General features: G+C 56.0%; 1 protein-coding gene across 1 annotated transcript in view; it reads left to right on the top strand.

Annotated features, from left to right (window-relative positions):
• Positions 1 to 23,108, top strand: part of CELF4 (CUGBP Elav-like family member 4) — a 299,649-nt gene that overhangs the window by 253,464 nt on the left and 23,077 nt on the right. Inside the window, exons 4-8 of the mRNA XM_073789894.1 lie at positions 15,451 to 15,579; positions 16,014 to 16,093; positions 16,524 to 16,667; positions 17,590 to 17,737; positions 19,510 to 19,659. Coding sequence (XP_073645995.1) covers positions 15,451 to 15,579; positions 16,014 to 16,093; positions 16,524 to 16,667; positions 17,590 to 17,737; positions 19,510 to 19,659 — 651 coding nt within the window. The remainder of the gene's footprint in view (positions 1 to 15,450; positions 15,580 to 16,013; positions 16,094 to 16,523; positions 16,668 to 17,589; positions 17,738 to 19,509; positions 19,660 to 23,108) is intronic.

Below are 23,108 nucleotides of genomic sequence, written 5' to 3'. Positions count from 1 at the left end.
TTAAGAGCCATGTTTAACATCAAAAATTCATCAGCACCCCCCCCCCCAACAGATATTCTACTTTGAGTATCCGTTGTGTGAGAGAATGCAAAATGGCAATAAGCTACCTTGAAGTCAGCAGTGCTTTTCAATGAATTGCTGCTTCTTAAACCACGACAGCATCTATATGCATTTGAAAAGTAGGCACATCTACCCAGGAGTGGAGTATTTCTGATGCATCAACAGACCAAGCTTGAGTGTCTGGGACCCCAAGGGCAAGTGGCACCACTGCCCTAGGCCATCTGGCTGCTGTGTGCTGGGAGGAGAGGAAGGAGGGCAGGGGCACGGGGCTGGCAGGGATCACTCCCAGCAGCCAGTAAGGGGGCATCTAGGCTGAGTCCTTGTCATCCCTTTCTTCTCCTTCTCCTGTTCCTCTCATCAGCCTCTTCAGCCTCCTCTTTCTTACCTTAAGCCCAGGGTTGGGGGGGGTGGGGGGGGCCCTAGCTGGGGCTGCTGTAGCAAATGGGACACTTCCCACTGCCCGTACACACCCGTCCCCGTCGTCCTCACTGCATGTCCTGTTACATTACAGAGCCCCTCCCCTCCCCTCCCACCACGCCCACCCTCTGTGGCCACTCCCCCACACTCAGCACCATCATCGCCCTTCTCCCAGCCACCAGCCACCCCCTCCCCCGACCCCTCTGATCCTTTCCCAGCCCTATCCCTTCATGCTGCCTTCCCTGCATCGAATTTTCCACTCTCAGGCCTAAATGCTTATCTGGTCCCTTTGATCATAGGGGACATTTTTTTTTTTTTTTACATCTTTATTGGAGTATAATTGCTTTACAATGGTGTGTTAGTTTCTGCTTTATAACAAAGTGAATCAGTTATACATATACATCCTAACACATATATATGGAATTTAAGGAAAAAAAATGTCATGAAGAACCTAGGGGTAAGACACGAAAAAAGACACAGACCTACTAGAGAATGGACTTGAGGATATGGGGAGGGGGAAGGGTAAGCTGTGACAAAGCGAGAGAGAGGCATGGACATATATACATAGGGGACATTTTCTAGCAAAATCAGTCCTGTTGAGGTGACATAAGCCACCACATTTCAAACACCTCCCGGAAGAGGGCAATGCTGAGTCCAAAGGCATAGAGCCCAAAAGACAGAGTTCCAGGCCCTGGGGCAGACACGTGGGAGTCATTTTCTATCGTGTGCACCAGAGCTGGCAGAGACACCTGGCTCTGGTCCCACCTATGCCACATACTGCCCCAGTGAGCTTGAGCCTGTCCCTCAGCTTCTCTGAGCCTCAGCTGACTGATCTGTCAGGTGGGGTTACGATCATGTTGTATTGCAGAGTGGCAGGGAGAAGTGGACAGAATGCTGGAAGCGCCCAGTCAGCGCCAGCCCTTGCGGAAGAGTCTGGCTGCGGCGGACTTAGGAGGACTGGGGGCGGGGCGGGGGGAGGTGCCCCAGCCAGCGAGCCGGGGTCTTCACCCGCCTCCACTTATGGACATGCCTGCTCCAGGCATAGTGGGCCCACAGCACTGTCACTTCCGGCCACACACGTTCCAGACCTGTTGGTGGGAGGGTAGTGTGGCTTTTCCAAACACAATTCTCCAGCAAACAGGCACTGGAGTTGAGTAAAAGTCTTTGCATTCTCTCCTCTGTGCTCCCATCCCAGGTTTCCTTCCTTATCCCCACCCCTTCCTGCCCATCTCTTCCCAGAAAAGGGAGGCAGACAGCCTGTCCTCAGTGCCTGTGGTCTCAATGGTCATGATGGTCCACCCCCGCAAAGTCTTCATGTTCTGCAATGTAACCCCCCCCCATCAGCCCCATCCTGCTCTGCCTTCCATAGCTAGGCCATTCCAGCCCCAATTTGGAAACACTTTTGCCCAAGGATCAGATCTACTCCTTACATCTCCCAGTAATATATACCTTGCACACAGTTTGTTGACTGACTGCATGACTGACCCAAGGATAATTGAAGGGGTCCAGGGCTGCCCCACAGCTGGCTTTCTGCCTTTCTGCAAACTGAACTTCATGGTCACCAAATACTGCCAACCTGAAGGCCTTGGAGGGCCGCTCTGAGTGACAAGAGCAGGGTCCTCTGTAGTTAGCAGTGCCAGCCACGCACCAATAGTTAATATGCTGCCACCCTTCAAAATAATTTGTTCTCTAGAGGAAACTGACACTCCCCTCACAATCTCATTAGTCATTAGAAATAATGACATCTTGCAAATCGTGCAGCCCTTTCCAGTTCCCAGAGCCACATGCTCTCCTGAGCTCACCAGAGCCTCGCAACCATCTGGTTGGGGGAGGGGGACCTTCTGCATGGTGGATGAAAGCTCGGGAGCCAGACCACCTGGGTTCAAATCTGGGCCCTGCAGTTTTTAGCTCTGGGACGTCCGGAAAGTTGCCAAACCTCTCTGTGCCTCAGTTTCCTCATCTGTAAAGTGGGGGTGACAGTGGTACCCACCTCATAAAATTAAAGCGCTCGGAGCAGTGCTTGGCTCGTGGCGAGTGCTTCAGATGAGTCAGCCCTCATTGACCTCTCTGAGGGCATGGGTCCCAACGGAGGGAGTGAATGGATGAATCTCTGCATGTACCATATGGGCTGACACCTGCCATCTAACTGCAGGGGCCAGTCCAGCCTATCCGACTCCAAAAACCAACCTGCTCTGTGGGGTTGGAGGGCATGGCCTTGGGCTTTGAGGAACATGCATCTAGAGGGGAGACAGACAGGAAGGGAGGTCCTCCTTAGGTATCGCAGGGGCTCAGGAGGCAAAACATCAAAGAGAAGCTTCAGGTGTCTCCAGGAAACCAGCCCCACTGCAACCTATGTTAACCTCAAACCCATCAGACAAGTGGATGTTCAGGGGCCTGAGCCGAAAGAGAAGTTGCTTTAAGACAGGTCTTGAGCAGAACAGAGTTCCTTGTTTCTGAGAGCAGATACCCCAACAGGTGTGGGTGGCCGTGACTAGTTTTCTCACCTTTTACATTTTGAGCCCGTTATCTGAAGTCCTCAGAAACATCTTGGCCATCCATCCATCCATCTATCCATATTTACCTATCACTATTCACGTACCTCCGATCATAAATCTATCTGCTTTCTGCAATCATTTTTCTCTCACCTGTGTATCTATCATCCAACATTTAATCTGGATATCTAGCATCTATTAATAATGTCTGCCATCCGTCCATCTCTGTGTCTATCTGTAGTCCATTATCAGTCATGAGTTAATACAGTGAGTATTCGTGTACTTAAACGTGGACCATCTAGTTCCAAGGGGACGGGGGTGGGGTCGGGGTGACTCCAGGTGGGCTAGGGTGGCTGGAACAAAGATGGACGGGAAGGAAACTGGAGGGCTGATGAAAGCAGAGCTTGGGACCCTCCTCTCACAGCTAGCCTGGCCTGATGGATGGAGGGGAGAGGGGCATGAGAGAGGAGAGAAGAAGACGAGGGGGAGGGCTGCTAAGCCATTAGAAGGGTGGGCTTCGTGCTAACCTAGATAATCCCCCCTCAGTCTACCCCCCCAGATTAGTACAGTGTCTTTCCAGGACAACCCCGTGAGGGATGGGGGGATGCCCGGGCTCAGGTGTCAGGGCAGAGAAGGTGGGTGCTACCCTCCACCAGCACCAACAGACACAGAATCCTGCAGTCTCAAGGGCTGAGCTTCTGCAGGCAGGCCGAGGGCAGAGATGGGGTGCCCAAGGAGAGATGGCCAGGAGCCGCCTGGAAAAGACCCATCCCAGCCCTTCCCGGCCCTGGCTGTGTGCTGGTATCACCTGAGTAGCTTTTGAAACAAACGAAAACCAACAACATAGAGGCCCGGACCAATCCATATCTCAGGGGCTAGCTGGGCACACCTGTATTTTGAAAGCCCCCAGGTGAATTTCATAGCATCCAGGGGTGAGAACCACCATCTTACAAGATCCAGGATTCCTGCTGTTATTCTCAGAAGTGTGTCTTGAGGAGGAAGGAGCAGACTTTGGTGCTCTAGGGGCAGGACTTGTGCTCTGGGCAGGGTTGAGCTCTCCAGGGTGCAAAAGGGGAAATATTCTTCTGGGCTGCCTCCATGGGGGCCAGGGAGACTTCTGCCAGGGTGTTCAGAAAGCATCATCCTCACCTTGGGTCATACTGGAGGAGGCTGGCCAGGTGACCTCTGAAGATTCCATCCCCACCCAGGGCCACCAGAAGTCCTTGTCACAGTTGCAGCCTCTGGTTCAGGTGTGACTCCTGCTGTGTTAGACTAGTCAGTTTGACCCTGAGCTGCGTGCACCTCCCAAGGAGGACAGTGGGCAGGCCATTAGAAGCTGGGGTGTCCCTCTCCTCCCTCGTCCCACAAGAAGCTGAGCCCCACCCTCGGTGTTAAAAATGAGCCATGGGTCAGAGGGGCAGGAGGTTTGCCGGGCACTGCATTCTGTCTCTGGCTGTGGCAGGGGGTGGGGAGGAAGGGGGTGGACCCATGAACACCATTCTCTTTGTGAGGCTGTGGGAAGATCTGCGGCCAAGGTAAGGGTCAGCCCGTGGCTAGGGTTAGAAGTTTGTCTATGGCCGGGTCATCTGCAGGCGGCGGACAACTGTGCAGCTCTACGGCTCAGCTAACAAGAGCCCCCTCCACGGTTAATAGTGTCAATCACTCCAAGTGGGTACTATTGCTTCTTCCCCGGTATCTGTGGCCGCCTCAGCTAGATTCTCACCCCGTCAATGAGATGTTCTTAAGGCGTTCCTTGGTCTCTCCTCCTGTTACCCCTGCTGCCTTGTGGACCACCCTGCCCTTACGCACCCCCTGCAGAAACCTCTTCCCTTTGCTGGAATGAAGGCCGGCTTTGTCTGTCTCCTTGAGAGCTGAGGACAAACTGGCCATAATTTATGCTCCCGCATGATATAAAGGAAAAAAATGCCCCATTATGCTATAAATTATCCTGTGATGGGTGAAATGCTGGAGACTGCGCCAGACGCCAGCGGAAACCCCATTAGACAACAGGGTTGGGCTGCAGAAGTCCCCATAGAACTCAGGGCCGTCTGTCGTGCGCCACGCGCCCGGGAAGGATAAGGTAGCAGATCTAATGTATAATCAGTTACCTGGAGAGCCGGCCACGTGCCGCAGCCCCAGTGAAAGGTGACTTCCATTTAGTGCCACCGCGTGCCCCAAGCGCCTTCTGGGAGGCCTGGCGCAGACTCACAGGCACGAGGGTCACGGGCTGAAGGCCAGAGAAGGAGGTCGCGAGGGATGTGGGTATGGCCTCCGGGCCCCTCACCCATGCTGCGCCTCCAGGGCTTAGCTCTTGCCTAACTCAGGGCTCCCACGCCTGCCCATCAACTCGAAAAGCACAAGAGAAGAGGGTGCAGGGACCATTCGTGGCGCCCCGGGGTGGTGACAGTCTTCTGGTTCGGCCTCCCCGGTCATGCTGCAAGCCCCCGAGGGCACAGAGCCACACCTCTGCCCTGGGCAGGTACCCGGGGCTGGAGGGGTGTGGACTGTGAGTCCAGGGGATTCTGCCAGCAGGTCCGATTCTCTGTGTGGTGAGGGGAGAGGACCTTGCAGCCTAGATCCCAGGCAGAGGAAGGCCTGGGGACTCATCAGGACAGAGCTTAACATCTTTGGTCACCCAGGAGACTTCAAGCCAGCCGTGCTCTGGGCAGAAGGGCGAGTGAAACTGAGGAGGGGCTGTGAGGCACGTCTGCGGGTCGTTGGGCAGTCAGGAACCACCGGAGCCTGCTCCGTCTGAGCTAAGCAGGGCCCCACCAGGCCCCTCTTCCGGGCTCTGGACAGAAGCCCTGGCCCATGCAGAGCAATGGGGTTATTAGGCCTTTGTCAGCTGTCTGTGCAGACATGGAGGGGTGGAGAGTGAAGAGAGAGAGCAATCTCCAGGTAGCACTGTCTTCCACCAGGAAGGAGGGTGACCCGAGAGCTCAGCTCCATTCAGACCCCCTGGGTCTGAGTCCTGGCTTCCCCAGTGACTGGCTATGTCTTCTTGGGAAAGATAGTTAACTTCTCTGAGCCTCAGTTTCCTCATCTGTACGGTGGAAAGAATAAAATATCCGTTATACTTGCAAAGGGCTTATTTCAGTACGGGCGTCATGGTAAATATTTGATAAATGAGAACCATTCTGATTATTAGTATTGTGGTGGTTATAACCACCTCATGGAGGAGTGGGTGTGGTCAGAGCTGTGGTCTCCCTCGGGCAGGGGCACCACACAGCCCTGGAGAGGGAGCCAGTCTGACCAGAGCTGTCTGGGGGCAGCAGAGGCTCTGTGATGTGGGAGCTCGGTCCACTGGCTCTTGTCATGAAGAAGACACCAGGGTGACATTGAGGGGGGTGGGCCTGGGAGTCCAGTTGGACCACAGGAGAACCCCTGTGTGCTATGACTTAGGAGCCAGTCTGAGCCAAGAGAGGACATGGTAGGCAGTGAGTATGGACGCAGGGTCCGAGTCCCAAGCTAGGCTTCCAGTGGCCAGCGGTGAGGGTGCAGGCTGGGACCCTGAGGGAATTGTTGAGAATATGGTGGGTGGGGAAGAGGAAGGAGGGAGGGGGGGATGTGTCACTGTGACTCCATGTCCCACGTGCCTGTCACACTCCCTGCCTTTGCACATGCCATGCTCCCTGACCTGGGATGCCTGCCCTGTGCCTTTCTACCTGGCAAACCCTGCATGTGCAGCCCCTAGGGCCTGGCTCAAGACTTCTAGACACCCCACACCCCCAGAGCTCATCACGGCAGGCTCTGTGCCTGCAGCATGGCCGCTGCCCACTCATCTCCAGGAGACACTCACTTCCCAGTTTCTGAGGAATCCTGGAGTTCAGTGTCCTGCAGATGCCAAGGACATGATCTTGGAGACAAGAGGAGGAACGGCAGTGCACACGCAGTGCCCTGCCCTGGGGCAGGCCATGCATGGAGTATTCCTGAGACTTCACAAGACCTACGTTTCTGAGCAGAGGGATGGCGGGATCGGGGGAGTCAGAGTGTGGGGTGCCTGTGCAGCCCCTCACAAGGCTTGTGCTCAGTAAGACGGGAGCACCTGCGGGGTCTGAGCAGGAGATAGACAGGATGTGCCTCGGGTTGTAGCTGACTCCTGTGGCTGCCCTGTGGAGAGCAGCCAGCAGGGGCCTGGGTGGATGGCGGGAGACAGTGAGGAAGGGACTCTCACGGCCTGGGCCCTACCCCGAAGCATTTAGAAGGCAGAGCTGGCTGAAAGAATGCGAGTGGGGGAGACTGGGTGTGCCCTGCATTCTCCCACCCCGACATCAAACAGAGACCGTCTGGAGGGAGCTGGCCAGATCAAGGCCTGGCACGGCCTGCCCTGGGGGCCGGAGCGGCTGAGGGGCCTCATTTTCATCCCCAGGGGAGTGGGAGCCCCATCTTGGCCCTTCTCACCGCCCCATCCCCAGCAGCCTTTAATCTGGTTTGATGTCTCCTTCAGTCTTCTTCCCAGGCAGGAAGGCTTTAACCTTGGGAGGCGGCTCCCGCCCAGCTGCTCCCCTGGCCCTGGCTCTGGCACAGTGTGAGTTGTGGGGACAAAGGGGGGCCTCGCTCGGCTCCTTACTGGCGCACTTCACGTGGAGAGCTCTCCCAGGCCTGGCCCGTCTCAGGAGGGCAGTGACACGGGCACATGGCTGCAGAGGGACCCCAATCCAGGCCCTTAACCTTGTTGTGGATGGCGAGGCTGGAAACTCCCGCACCAGCAGGAGAGCGGGCAGTTGTGGGTCCCCAGGCAGGAGAAGAGGGGGTGCAGACCCCCAGCCCTACCCGCTGCTCCCCTGTTTGAAAGGCAGGTGTGGGACTGTGTGCTGCCCACCTCAGGGCTGGCCGGGAGGGGGAAGAGGAGGCCTCTGGACTCAGGGTGGGGGGTCAGCGACCTTGAAAGTGGCACAGATTTCAGTTCAGATGACCAGTTTGACACCTTCTTGTCCCTTAGGAGCCAGGGTGCTTGGCGGGTCAGGACACGGAGAATGCATGGAAAGGGCACAGAGGGGTCTCAGTGTAACTTCGGGGGAAACGTCCCTCGTTGTGGATTAATCCAGGCAGACCACGTGGAGGGTGTTGGGGAGCATCTCAGAGGGCCCCCAAATGCTGCCATTTGGTCAGGGGAGGCAAAGGAAAGCCCAGCTTCCAGGCTGACCCCTGGCAGATGACTGTTCAGTGTCCCTGGGGTCCTCTCCACACCCAAGGGGTAGGGTGGGCATCCCCATCCCACCAGCTGCCACTGCTGCGGGTGAGCAGTAGTCCTGGCTGTAACTCGTGCAGAGCTGCATTTATTGAGCATTTGTGCCAGGCTCTGGGCTAAAATCCTCAGGTACCTTAACTAATTTCATCTCCCAGCAGCCCTATGAGGTGGGTGTGATTATTCTCCCCTCTTACAGATGAGGAACTGGAGGCCCAGGGAGGGTATGTGACTTGCCTAAGGGGGCCCAGTCAACCAGGATTTGACAAAGCGCCTCAGTTACTCTCTGCAAGACGCCCCGGCCCCGCCCCTCCTGTCAAGTCTGTGTGCCTTCGATTCAAGGTCCTTCCTCATCTATGGGTGAAGTTAGGGAGAAGGAACAGGTTTTTCCCCCTAAGACTCACTACCTGTGGCCCTTTGGGCATAAAATCACTCCCCAGGGAGAGCAGATGGTCCTGGGATCCAGAAGGCGGTCCGGCAAGTCCCCTGGTCCCACAGTAAAGAGGCCACGAGATGCTGAGGGTCTGGCATGGCCTCTGCCAGCAGCTGAGGGGCAGGTGTATGGGTACCCGGGGCTCTGGGTTCTGGCCCTGCTCTGCCCACTCCCGGGGCCAAAGGCTCAAGAGCAGGAGAGAGTCCTCTGGCTCAGTCACTGGGAGTGTCTGGAAGTTTCTTCTCACTCCCCAAACTGCTGCCCTTGAGCCTCCAGGGCCCTATCAGAGTGTCTCCTACAGGTCTGGCCCTACATACCCCCACCCCCCACCCCCAGCCAGGCCCTCCTGGTCTCCTAGCAACCCCTCTGGCTGCCCCACCAGCCACAGAACTCAAAACCACTTATTCCCCACCCCGGCCCCTGGCCCCCCGGTTCTCCCAGCTCAGGTCCCCCCACAAACCCTCCCTCGGCAGCTGGAGGGAAGAGAACAGTAAAAATCTACTGCGGCCATAAAGGCATCAGCCATCTGAACATTCATCCACGGCGCCCCAGCAGTCGTCTATCCTTAAGTGTGAAATATTGTTTAATGCCAATGGCAATGAGCGAATCAAGTTTTGAAAATTAAACCGGAATTTGAGCATTAGCGCCAGGGTGCTGGCATTTGGCAAGTCACGTGGTGCTGCTGCCACCCACCTCCTCCCCCCTCGGGGCCCCACTCATCCTGCACAGCCAGCAGAGTGCTCCCCGCACACACGTCTGGGGGCTCCGAGGTACCACCCTGATATACCCCAAGAGGGGCCTGTCCTCAACTAGCTGTCAGTGTGTTGCTTCTCTGTTTTCTGGTCTCTCCTTTTAAAATGCAAATCCTTCCAGCCAGAGTCCCGTTCTGCCCAGACGTTCCAAGTGAACAAGAGAGGAGTCTGTCTCCCAACTGGAGGGGCTGGAGGAAGCATGAGATTCTGGCAACTAGACTCCTCTGCCTTTTCATCTGCACTTAAATCTTCCCGGAGGTGTCCCCCAGTGCTAATAGGTTGGGAAACTGAAACTCAGAATTAGATTGAGGTTCTGGGAGAATGAAGAATACTCCCGAGGTCAGAGGACTGGGAGATGTGTGTGTGTTGGTGGGGGTTACGGCAGGCAAGAGGGAGTTGGGAAAGCAAAGTCCAGCTCCCCGTGAACCCCCAGGCAGGGACCACTTGGGAGCAAGTGAAAAGAACAGCCCTCCCATCTCTTAGCTTTTGCTTAAATCCTGTTGTGGGTCTGGAGCCCCTGACCCTGACGCCAGGCCACCTCCTCCTGGAAGCCTTCAGAGTGTTGCCACTGCCCCCTTCCCCAACTGGCCCCTACAGACCTGCAGTCCAGAGCTATTGCCTGGCTGTCCTCTCTCATGGGGGGCTCCGTGGCAGAGGCTCTGGGGCCAAAGACTGGATTCTCCAGGGATCTGAGAGCCAAGCATCCCCCCCACACACACTTGCCCAAAGAGGAAAACCAGAAGGGCCCCCAAGACTCATCTCAGACTCTCTGATCAGCCGAGTCCCAGGCACACAGTCAGTGCTCAGTCAATGCTTGCTGCAGGAGTGACCAGAGGCGGGATGCCAGGGGCTCTGTTCCATTCCCTCCTCAGGTGGTTGTAAACACGTGCACCTGACAGAACTTGGTACTTTTCCCATCCGTTATTTTATTGGCTTCCCCCTCCCACAGCTCCTGGGGAGGGGGAGGAAGATAAACTGTGCCCACTCCCCCCGCAGTGAGAGCATGACATCTGGGCACAGAGAGCTGAGTTGCCCGCTCTGGTTCAGGAAGGGCTGGGACTAGTGCCAACCTTCTGGGGTGTCACACCCCTGCCTCCTGGAACCCCAGGTGCTCCCTCACCCCTGCAGACACAGGCACTCATAGCTTAAAAGAGCAGGAAGGCAGCAGCAAGGGGGTCAGGATTAGTAATTCAAGAGACTCCAAGAACCTGGGTTTAGTCCCGGCCCCAGCTGCCCCGACCTCCTCATCTAAAAAAGGTGGGAGCCTTGGTGTTTTCCAGGGTCCAGCCCAGCTCTGCCATTCTGCCGCCTTGTTACTGCTGGGGAGGGCACACCAGCTCTGGGGGCCACTCTGTCGCAGCCCTGTGGGCCTTTGTCTTGTTCTGGAACTTATATATTGTGGACGGCCTCTGTCCCCATCCGGAAGTCAGCTCCAGTGAGCTGACTCACCTCTCTTGTTTCCTGCTGTAGAAGCAGTGCATGGAACAGTGTCTGGCACAGAGAAGTTGCTCAGCAAACAGTTGTTGAATCACTGCGGGAGCATGAGCCCCTTGATCGGCCCCTGGGCCAGGAGGAGCCCATGTGAAAACCCAAGGGCAGAGATTTGGGGTATTTGCCCATCCCCCAGCAGGTCAAAGCTTTCCTGTGCCAGCCACTGGGCTCAGCCCAGGAAGTCAGAAGTTGAGCTTAATGGAGCCGCCTGCCTGCCCCAAGCTGGGCTCTGTCAAGAGGCAGATACTGGGCTGCAGACTGGCCTCCTGCATCTCTGAGGGAGACTGCTCCCATGCGGTCTCAGCGACCTCCCACTCAGGGATGTCTTCAGCCCATTTTCCCCCTGACCCTGAGGTCTGTCCTTCACCTCCCATCAAGGTGGCCTGCGTGTCCCAGTCCCAGCAATACCTGCCTGAACATCTCCTCAGAGGAGCAGCGACAGCCCCACAGCCATAAAACGGGCTCAGGCTGAGGGTTCATGGGGGCCAGTGAGAGCATCATAGCCCCACCATCAGCCAGGGACCCTGCGTCACTCAGGCAGGAGGGCTGGGGGCAGGGACTGCTCAGCGTGTCCCAGGAAATCGGGGTCTGTGTCCATGATGGAGCGGGTGGGAAGTGGCTGGGGAAATGGAGTCATTCTCTGAGACTCTCGCTAGGTTGGCATAAGATCCAAGACACCAGCCAAATGGTGTCACTGGTCATCTGACACAGCTTGGGGACAGAGCCTTGGGAAAGTGGCCGGGGGAAGGAGGGCATGGGGGGTGGGAACACAAGGAGAGGTTGTCCATCTCAGCTGAGCAGCTACAGCCTGAGTCCAGTCCAAACTGTCACTTCAAGTGCTCCTCCCCCAGATGTGGATCCTCTGGCCTCTCCCTCCCTGTGACCTCTGTCCCCTCCAGTCAGGGCAGGGAGCTCCATTTCCTCTTCCTCCTGGATAGAGAACCCCAGGTCATGGTCATCGCTGTTGTTGTTACTGCTGGCCAGGCTCTGTCCTGCAGCATCTCCTGGGAGCCTATTGTCCACCACATGAGGAGGGCTGAGTTATTCCCATTTTAGAGACCGAAAAACCTGAGGGGGCGAACAGGTATGCAGCTGGAAGGCAGCAGAGCTGGGGTGTGAGCCAGTGGGCCCGGGCCGAAGGAGGAGATCCACCCTCAGACTGAGTCCTTCCACTCCCTGGTCTGAAAGGCCTTAGAATCACTCACCCAGTACCAAAGCCAACTGGAAATAAAGAGCATCCTAGAAACAAATAAACCTTTGTGTTGGGTGGGGTCGATCCAGATCACCTGGACGAAGTGAGTCTGGAGCCAGGTTTATCTGGTTTCTGGCAGCCTTCCAGACAGGTAAGGCTAGTTGTAGTTTCCCTGGGGAAGTCCGGACAGGCAGGAAGAGCGGGAGCCTGGCCCCCTCCACATTGGGAAAGTCCTCAAACAGGAAGGGCCTAGAACGGAGAACTGAGAATTGGCAGTAAGGGGTGATTTCAGGGAGTGGAAGAAGGAATTAGAAAAAACAAACAAACAAACAAACAAAAAAACTCTGGCAAAAGGGAAGTGGCTGGATAGGAAGGCACGTGGGGATGAATTTTAATGTAATCAGAAAGCTGTCATAATGAAACGAGAGGAATATGTTCAGACGTCAGGAGAGAGGCAGGAGCTGCGGCTCCAGCATCTAAACCAGGCTCGGTGCAGGACCCGCCTTCTCTTCCTTTCCTAGTTCCTTCCTGGGAGGAGATGTTTGACCAGGAGCGTCAGGGATGAGCAGGGGGCAGGTTTTCACTTCTTTGTCTTCCTGGAAATCCCATTTAATTGGAGCCTTTAAAAGGGGCTGGGGGAGGGGGAGCACCTGGCCGACCTGGGGAGCAGAATTTCAAGGCTCTACTGAAGGCTTCCAAACTCGATTCACTTCATGTAAATGCTGCTGTGCTTCTGGGAGTTAAACATAAGCCCTCGGCCCTCTCGCCTCTGTCTCTGCCCTCTCCTTCTGCCTGGCTCTTCTCTCTGCTCTTTTTTTTTTTTTTGCGGTACTCGGGCCTCTCACTGCTGTGGCCCCTCCTGCTGCGGAGCACAGGCTCCAGACGCGCAGGCCCAGCATCCACGGCTCACGGTCCCAGCCACTCCGCGGCATCTGGGGTCCTCTCGGACCGGGGCACGAACCCGTATCCCCTGCATTGGCAGGCGGACTCTCAACCACTGCACCACCAGGGAAGCCCTCTCTCTTCTCTTTGTTTCTAGTTCTTTTCCCTCTGTCTCCGCCATTTCCCCTCCCTTTCTGCTTCGAACCCTATCTCCTCCTGTCCCTCCTCAGGAGGAAGTTTCACCCCTTCCACTCCCTCTGTCTTCCTTCCGCTTGCTCTCCCAGTCTCTGCTTCCCCCAGCCCAGAGCTTGGAGTTGCGGATGCCTGGAGATGGGGCAGGGGCGTGCCCAGCCCTGCCAGCGCCTGAGCCGTCAGGCGGAGCGCCCAGGCTAGGGCAGGCTCCGGGCCCAGAGCTTTGGCTGAAGCCCACCCATGTTGGAGGTCCAGGCTGGCGTGCCCTGACGCAACATTGGTCACAGGAACTGACAATGATACCCCGTGGGCATGGAAGGGGCACCTCATCGCTGAGAGCTTGCCCAGTGCTGAGTGCTCCAGGCTGGTGGTACCAGCAGGGCGGTGGTCAGGCCTTCCTGAGGAGGACTCTGCGGTGGCTTGTGAAGCAGGGCAGGGCCTGGAGGTTTCCTCCGCTTCGCTCCAGACCTCTGGTCAGCCCCTCGTCTCTATGTGAACTCTCCTGGCCGTGTGAGTGACGGGGGGTGCTCTGGTGCAGGAGGTACCAACCACCCTGAATCCAGGAGGACATGGTCCTGGAGTGCCCTTGCATTCTGTGGAAACCGTGAACACAAGGCCATTTGCAATTTTGGGGTGGGTATTTCTGCAGTCTTGGCTGTGTGTGTCAGTTATTGAAGAGTCAACAAGCATCTAGAGGGTGTCTGCCACCACGGGGACCCTGTTCCAGCAGCTATGGCTGCCTAACAACTTAACCCCAAACGGAGTGGTATAAAACAACCATTTATTCTGCTCATGGATTCTGTGGTCAGGAATTCAGACGGGGCACAGCTTGGACAGAGACAGTTTGGCACAGCTTGGACAGTCGTCTCTGCTGCAGGATGTCTGGGCCTCAGCTGGAAGACTCACAGGCTGGGGCCTGGAATCATCTCAGGACTCATTTGCTCCATGTCTGGTGGCTGATGCTGGCTGTCAGCTGGAGGCCTGGGTTCCTTTCCGTGTGGACTCCCGGTATGAGCTAGTTGGGGTTCTTCACAGCATGGTGGCTGGCTTCCACAGAGCAACCATGCCCAAAAGAGAAAGCTGAGAGTGGAAGCTGATCCTTTTTTATGACCGAGCCTTTGAAAGCAGCTCGTGTCACTTCTGCCATTCTTTATTGGTTAGAGCAGTCACAGCCCCGCCCAGATTCAAGGGGAGGGAACTTAGACCCCACCTCCCTGGGAGGAGTGAAAGTCACACTGCAGTAAGAGCTTGTGGGATGGGAAATCTTTTTGCAGTCACAAGCTACTACAAATCCACACAGCCTAACGGGATCCCTGTCACCCTAAGCACACATCTGAGTGCTGTCAACAAACCATTTGGTACTCAACACAAGCGTTGGGGGGAGGCTACTGAGGGAGCCCAGTCTTCAGAAACAGGCCCTTCAAAGTGCCCAGGGCTGAATTTCGCAGCATGAATAGGAAGGGGCAAGAGGAGGGAGCACCAGATGGAGGTAAGAACATGTGAGGCAGAAAGGAGGTGTGCTCCTGGGACTGACATAGGGCATTCATTCATTCATTCCGTAGCTCAGTCCTGCAGGCCTACTATGTGCCTGCTACCACTGCTCCAGCAGAGGCCTGGCCTCTTGCCTCAGGGAGCATAGATTGAGGGATGGGGAGCTAGACAGAAACCTACTACTCAGGCAAAGTAGTTAATACTTGTCCTTTGAATTTTGGACCATGGGAAAGGCTGAGACAGAGAATAAAGAAGTGGAAGGAGGGGCTTTGATGAGAAAGCAATATTTAAACTGAGACCTAGCATTAGAGGATTCAACTTTGTGATGTGGAGGACACTCCAGGCAGAGAGAACAGCATATGCAAAGGCCCTGTGGCAGACTTGCCAGTTGTAAATTAATTTTGGTATCTGGGGGTGAAAGTGGCTGAGGAAGATAGTTTGTGTCTAAGAGGAAGGAGGAAGAGAACGTAGGGCTGCCCATACGACCTGTGTGCCGGTGCCTGCCAGTGGCCCTGCCCCTCAGTGTGAGGTCTGCTCTCTAGGCAGGAAGGGGCAGAGTCGCTGCAATCCTGCCCCCTCTTAGACCCAACCCCTCCTACCTCCCCTCCCCCTCTGGCCTTGCCCTCCTCTCCCCGTAACCCCCTCACCCCGCGTCCTTCCTCCCCTTCTAGCGGTGCCCCACCCGCCTCCCTCTCTTTGTTTTCCCTCCCCCTCCTGCTGTGCGCCCCCTTCCCGCCCCCTACCCAGCTCCTACCCTTCCCCTCCGTAACCCTTCCACCTCCGGCCGTGCCCTCCCCCCGGGCCCGACCCCGCGCAGCCGGGCCCCCGGCCCGGGTAAGCATCTCCTAATTTTGTTCCAGAAGATAGAAAACTCTTTGTGGGCATGCTCAACAAGCAGCAGTCTGAGGACGATGTGCGCCGCCTCTTTGAGGCCTTCGGGAACATCGAGGAGTGTACCATTCTGCGCGGGCCAGACGGCAACAGCAAGGGTGCGTGGGGGCGGGGCGGGGAGTGGGTGGGGCGAGCAGGTGGGCGGGGCGGGGCGGGGCCGCGGGTCTCCTGCCAGCCTGACGGCAGAGTCCCGAGCCGTCTGGGGCTGGCCCCGTCGGGCAAGCGGGGTAAGGCTGCTTGGAAGGGGCGAGGCGCTTGGGCCTGCGGGGATGGAAAGGCCGCGATGCAAGTCGCGGGGGACGGGGCCACTTAAGGGTCCTTGGAAGACTCTGGCCGGTCCCGGTCTTTCTCTGCCTCCTTGTGTGGCTCTGAGTTTGTCGGTTCTCTCTCACTCTTTCTGTGTCTCACTCTGCTTTCTTCTGGGAGGCGCCCTCTCCCCTCGGCCCCTCCCGTGCCCCGTCTTTCAGTCCTCCGCTTCTCTGACCTTCCTCTGGGCCCTGGCGCCGTGGCTCAGCCTCTCCCGTCCCCCCAGGGTGCGCCTTTGTGAAGTACTCCTCCCACGCCGAGGCGCAAGCCGCCATCAACGCTCTGCACGGCAGCCAGACCATGCCGGTGAGTGCGGCCGCCCCGGGGGAGTTGGGAGGGGGGAGGGAACGGGGCAATGAGGGACAGAGACATCCCGGCCACCCCACGCATCCGCGGGGCCCCGACAGCCCTCGCGCGCTCGGCCACAGGATGCCAAACGCTTGCGGTGCTCACAGCCTCCCCATGAGACCGCAAGGCACTGCCAATATCCGCACTTCTAAGACAAGGACATTGAGGCCCAGAGATGTTAAGAAAGTGGCCCAAGGTCACCCAGATAGAAAAAGCCTGAGGTGGGGGTGGGGGGTTAAGACTCCAGACCCCTGGACGAAGGGTTCGTGCTTGTCACCGTGCCACCTACCCCGCCCCCATAGCACCCTGTGGAGAGGACTGGGTGGGCCCAGGCCAGGGAGCAGAGGCGGTTAGGGCTGGTGGGCCTCACGCACAGTCCTGGCTGCAGGGAGCCTCATCCAGTCTGGTGGTCAAGTTCGCCGACACCGACAAGGAGCGCACAATGCGGCGAATGCAGCAGATGGCTGGCCAAATGGGCATGTTCAACCCCATGGCCATCCCGTTCGGGGCCTACGGTGCCTACGCACAGGCAGTAAGTGAGGGCACAGCAGGGCGGGGCTGGGGGCCGCAGGTCTTCGCAAATCCTAGGAAGCACTGACTGGAACAGGGAGAGAGGTTCAGTGTCCTGCTGACACCACACCACCCCCGCCACCGATCATGGAAGGGTGTCCTCAGGCCTTCTGGTTACTCCTGGCAGGGGTCCTTCGAGGTGCCCCAAGCCCTCATCCCCTACACCTCCTCTGTAGTCCTCTCAGGCCCCAGCTCAGGCCCCGGCCCATCAACTTCTTTCTTCCACACTGGGGCGGGCTCTGCCAGCATCTCCCCTCAGCTGCCTCTCAGACCTGTAGCCCCACATGGGTGGCACTAAGGTAGGCCAGGGTTCTGCTTCTAAAAATACAAACTCCCCTCACTTGTTCAGCAGGGTCCAAACTTGGCCACTTTCAGCAACCTCCCCCATCCCCACTCAGCTCTGTGAGAACCTTGGGGTGCCTGAGGTTTTATTTGTGATTCTCCTGTAGCTTCCACCCTACAGACTCCAAGTTAGGACCATTTTGAACAGACACCCATTCCAACTTAGTTCTACAGAGGCTCATCCAACACATCTCTAGAGCCTTGGATGTCACATCTCCATGAACGACAGGACTGACTGGTGCCCATGGAGCCAGTCCCCTTCCCCCACCTTCTACAACTTTAGAGTGCCAAGGACCTTACTATTACTTTTGAACACAGTTTTCTCTTGGGGGGCGGGAGGGGGGTGGTCTCTAACAGCCACTGAGAGCTAGGGCAGGTATGGGGAAGGCATCAGGGCTCCCTGGGGGTGGGGGTCGGGAGATGTGTCTGAGCTCCCTGGGGTGCAGGGCCTAGGAGGCTGGTGTCTGGGAGCTGAACCCTTTGGTGGGGAGGGTCGCCCCCCCTGGAAGCGCATGATATTTTTTGCACTCCCTCTGCCCCAGCTGATGCAGCAGCAAGCGGCACTAATGGCGTCAGTCGCACAGGGTGGTTACCTGAACCCCATGGCTGCCTTCGCCGCCGCCCAGATGCAGCAGATGGCGGCCCTCAACATGAATGGCCTGGCGGCCGCACCCATGACCCCAACCTCAGGTAAGTGGGCAGGTACCAACACAGGGCCTGGCCTGGCAGGAAAGCAGCTGGACCCACATCGGTACCTTTTGTTTGGCCAATTTTGGCTACCAATGGACCATCCTGTGTCAAGAGCACATAGTGTCTGGGCCCAATGCAGGCCTTATCCTTGGGCAGTGTGTCTCAAAAGTGTTCTAATTCCTGAGGACCCATGGGAAGATGGGATGTGGACCCCTGATGTCTGTGATATGATTTCAGAGTGGTGAGAATTTCACTCAAATTGTTTAGCCATATCAGGAAGCAATTCATGTTGATCTCTGGTGTAGATATCTGGAAAGAAATTGACATGAACACATCTCCCTTTGAGGTTTGAAAGGGAAAGAGCCCTGCCCATCCTGTGACCCCTGGCCCTAGCACAGAAGGAACCCCATTTATTCATTTCCCTTTAACCCAACCTAGATTCACTGACTTTTTCCAAGACAGCTTCACAAGAAGCAAGAGAGAACTGTAAGAGTTACTAAAGGACAGAGGGGTTGGAAACAGCTCCGCTTACAAAGCATGTTTTTAATTGGATCCTGGCTATTGCCCAGTTCAATGATTCTCAACCAGGGCAATTTTGCCCCTCCCTCCCAAATATCTGGCAATGTCCTGGACATTTTTGGTTGTCACAGCTGAAGGGGGGCGGTGCTACTGTAATCTGGTGGGTAGAGACCAGGGGTGCTGCTAAACATCCTGCGATGCACAGGACAGCTCCCTACAAGGAATGTGTGGCTACAGATGCAGTAGTTTCCAAGTTAAGAATCCCTGTCTAGCCCCAAGGGCTGAGCGCTCATTCACCAAGTTCCCTTCGCTATCTGCACTCAGGCCATAGCAGCAGCCTTCCTGACATCCAGGAGCTATTCCTTTCCCAGCTAAAAGCTATAAAAGACTGTGCCATCTCTAGACCCAACTTGAACGCCACCCCAAAGCTCTGATCCCCGATCTAGGGACACTCCTGATGGCCTCAGGTCCTTATCCACAGAGACACCCTGCTTCCTACATGAAGAAGAAGGCCTTTCCAGCCTCTGGGGCCTCAGTACAATCACCATGCCATCCACACCTTGGTTTCCATCCACCTGGTGTAGGGAGGGCACAACATATTGTCACCTGACCCCAGCTTTACCCCTGCCACAATGAGCATTACCACTGTCCTAAGAGGAGGAGGCCAGGCTGTCTACTTTCTGTGGGAATAGGGCTGAGTCTGGACTCTGCAAAGGCCTTTCTCCCTCAATGCAAGGGAACACCACAGTTAAGACCTCCTCCACCTGAGTATCAAGACTTACTCATAGGGAGGCAAATCAGCCCCTCAGTGATCCAATTAGGATAGCAGAGAGCAGAGCCATAGCTTAGAAACCCCTTGGTGGCTAGACAAAGACCAGTCCATCCTGACTTAACTGGGGTGAGCACGAATCATTGAAAAAGACTAAAAGAAGACCAAGTGTGGTCAAAGTCAAGGGCACTTAGAGGTCTATGTGCTGCTGGTCCAAGGTCAAGCAGTCAGTGGTAAGAGAAGTCTTTGTGGGGTAGGTGAGATTTGGACTCTGACGTATAGATATAGTTGGGATAAGTAGACTCATTACATATAGGGAGATGATAACCCAAGGCCTGATTCACAGATAGGATTGAGTTGATGTGTGAGGTCCAAGCCCATCCCCAGGTCCTTGGAGCCAGCAGGGTGGAGCTCCATGGGTTGGCCTTCATCACCTTTGTTCTGTTTGCCTCCCTTCTCCACCCATCTTCACCTCTGGAACCAGGTGGCAGCACCCCTCCGGGCATCACTGCACCAGCCGTGCCTAGCATCCCGTCCCCCATTGGGGTGAACGGCTTCACTGGCCTCCCCCCACAGGCCAATGGGCAACCTGCTGCAGAAGCTGTGTTTGCCAATGGCATTCACCCCTACCCAGGTAAGAACATGTGGCAGCCCTTCCTTCCCCATGCAACACACTCCTCATCGATTCTGTCCATGCCCTTGCCGTTATAACAGGGAATGTGTGGCTCCCTGCCCTCTGTTCCTTGGTGGAACCCCAAATGTGATCAGGGAAAGCCAGCCTCCTGCCTTCCTTCAGGGAGCTCCTGATGGAAGAGAAGACAGATCCCTGGGGGTTTGTCAGTCTGATGGGTGAGAAAAAACCCCATTCCTGGGGCTCCCTCAGGGGAAAGGAGAATAGATGAGGTGTCCAGCTCATCTAGAGAGAGGCTAATAGCTGCAAATTACTTGAGAGTGAATTTGACCCAAAAGAAGTGAGGGGATAGAAGCTAAAAGAATAATCATATTTAGTATTAAATAGGAAAAGCCTCTTTGGGGAAGGAAGTGGAGGTATATAGATTGGCAGTCTGACTAGTACATACCAGTTCGGTCCCTTGGTGCAGCCGCGGTCAGAACTTTGGACAGTTCCTGGGTCCTACCTTCATGAATTCTGGCACACAAGAAGATCCAGGAGGCCTGTTCCTGATTAACTTTGTTCCTCTAAAATTTAGCAGTTCTCCTGTGGTAAGAGTGTCCAGTTGACTTTAAGCAGCTCATCTCCCTGGTCTTGAGGACTGGAGCTGGGAAGCTGGGCCCAAAGCCCTAGAGTAGACTGGCAAGAGGCAGTGTAATAGCAACGAGGAGAATGCTGTCCTTGCTGGAGGGCAGGTGATGAGGTCACAGAGTCCCCATAAGTACTAGTAAGTGCCCAGTCTATGAAAGGTGAAAGGGGGGTGGCCCAGAAGGAGGGCAGGACATGGGCCTATCTCCTGGGAGGTCAAAATCCAGTCAGGAACATAACATGCATCAACAGAATAATGAGGCAATAAGGCAGAGTAGACTTTGGTCAAGAGTGAGCGTTCTCTGATTTGAGATGCCTAAGGATTCCAATGAAGGGAGAGTTCTTTCATTCTGTAGGCTGAGGAGGCCCAACAGAGCCTCCTGTGGAGGCGCTCAGATCAAACATTAAGTGCGGATGAGCAAGGAGCACGCTGCTGTGGAGGGGCTGTCCTGGCAGGGGCAGGGTGGGTAAGGAGGTTGGCCCAACTAGGGCAGAGGAGGTCAGCCTTGGGGGGCAGAGTAGTGCTTCCCACTCTGGTCGCCCATCAGAATCTACTGTGTGGCTTCGTAAAACCACAGAAGCCCAGAGATTCTGATTTCACTGGAGTGAGGCCCAGGCATCCATAGAATATAAAAGTTGTACCAGCAGCAGAGTAGAAGCTGAGTGTGCCAGAGAGAAATAGAGGAGAATTTCCTGACTTTGAACTTGGAGTTGTTCATGATCCCATCTCAGTGCTTTTCCCACAACTCACCCTTCACTGCATAGCGAACAGACCAGGGAAGCCTAGAGACTGAAGTGACAGGGCCTGGAGGGGGATTTGGAGTGTTGCTTAATGGTGAAGGCTCCAGGCTGGGAGGGGCTTGGCAAGCTGGAGGTGGGAGAGAGCCCCCCTATCTCAGGTTCTTGGGCTTCTCCTCGCGCAGGCTCATGGGCTGGGAGATACAGTCCCCAGCACATCTGGGTGGTTTCACCACCCCCTCCCTCGCCTGCCCACAAGCCCATCTGGGTCTCTGGATTTTGACAAACCTGGTCCTTCCCCACCCCTACCAGCATCTGTGAGCTATTTCCCTCGTGGAATTTGGAAATGTTTCTCTCCCCCATTTGTAACAATCTGTCACATCCCATAAACAGTCCCCTGCCAGAGCAGGAGGGAGGGATGGAGGGAAGGGAAGGAAAAAAGTAGTACATTAAAAAAATGAATTTCCCATCTTTAAATGCAGAGTTTGGAGCTGCTGTAACGAGCGAGATCCTTCAAAGTGCTCGTTCTTTGGCAGTTACTAATGAGGTCGTTAAGCAGCTAAGTAGAGAGGGGTCTCAGAAAGCCTTTCTCCACGTCCTAGCCCCAGGTAGCATCTCTGCTCTCCCCTTTACACATCGGGATCATGCTGGAAGCACACAGTGTGGCTTTTACTGCCACAAAACGCCCCTGAAGGGGTGGCTCTCACAAATGGTAGGGACTGGTTATTTCTCGCCCATGTCACGGTATTTGCTGAGCACTTGCTACGATCCTGGCGCTGTGCTGGGGGAGCTGCCACAGAAGTCGTGCAGGTTATATTCTGCACAGGGTACCGCAACTCTGCCCAGAGGAGAGACATCTTTTTTCTAATTGGCATAAAGGCGTTCTGTGGCTGAGCAGCTGGGTAGCCCAAGAGGACAAGCAAGATGTGGCTCTCCCTCCAGGGAGCTCAGGCTGGTGGAAGAGTCAGGCGGAGGGAGCAGTAGGCCACCTGCCAAACCCCACCACTACTGCTGCCTCACCACTGGGGGCTCCAGTGTCCACCGTGGGGGAAATCAAGGGATAGGGTTTTGTCCTGGGCAACCCCAGGCGGGAAGGAGCCCGCATCCTTACCCATCTTCAGCTCCCCACTCTGGGCAGTGCCCTCCTGGGCCCAGCTCACCTGCTACCATCCACATGATCTCTAAGGACCTCTGCCCCAGGACTTTCCCTTGTCCCTCAGAGACCCAGGAGCTATCGTTCTAGTGTAATGTTACTGAGAGGTTCAGGGAAGAGAGCTCAGAAGGGAAATTTGGGGATTCTTCTTGGTCTGCAGGCCCCAAAGCCTGGCACTGCCGTTTAGCTTCGCTGGCCTGGGTCACCAGGCCGATAAGCCTGGATGGTTTCCTTTCTGCCTCCCTGTGTTCACCAGCTTGCCTCAAATGTACTGAGGCTGGATCTGTCCCCACCCATCTCCCTGGGCCCCCAAGGCCAGCCCACTCCCACTTCAGTCATCACTGCCCTTGATCACCAAAGGCAGTGCCCACCACTGGTCCGTGCTGCAGCCAGGCTTCTGCCCACCACATCTGCAGACACAACAAAGGCAACAGAAGTGAACCAAGAAGTCCAGCTTCTCTGGGTTGCTTGCCAAAGTATCAGCCCAAGGGCCCCCGCGCACTGGGCAGCAGATGTCCCACTCATGAGATCAGGTGTTAGAAGGTCCTTGGTCTTCTTGTTCTTTGGTGTCTGTGGGCACCGTGGGGCAGATCTATTTGTGTGGTCAGTTCTACTAAGGGCATGCCCAGGAATGAAAGACCTCTGTGCCTCGTGCAAACTCCCTAAGAATTTGGGAGGGGGTCCCTGTGTTTGAGTAGGCATGGGTGGCCCAGGAAGAATGGCAGGATGAGGCCTCCATGCCCTTTCTTTTGCCTAGCTGGGCTCTGCCCCTGAGTCCTGCTAGGGATAAGTGAGGAGGAAACCAGCCTCCTGATAGCCTCTAGCACCCTTGCCCGCTTTCCCACAGCCCTTCTCCAGGGCCAGGTCCCTCAGGTGTCTCCCCACAAGCCCCTCATGGTCAAGCCCTTCTCTGGTGTCTCCTTCCCTGCCCTTC

Source organism: Tursiops truncatus, chromosome 13 (assembly GCF_011762595.2).
Source record: "Tursiops truncatus isolate mTurTru1 chromosome 13, mTurTru1.mat.Y, whole genome shotgun sequence".
Lineage (NCBI taxonomy): Eukaryota > Metazoa > Chordata > Mammalia > Artiodactyla > Delphinidae > Tursiops > Tursiops truncatus.
This window is presented reverse-complemented; position numbering and strand designations above follow the sequence as displayed.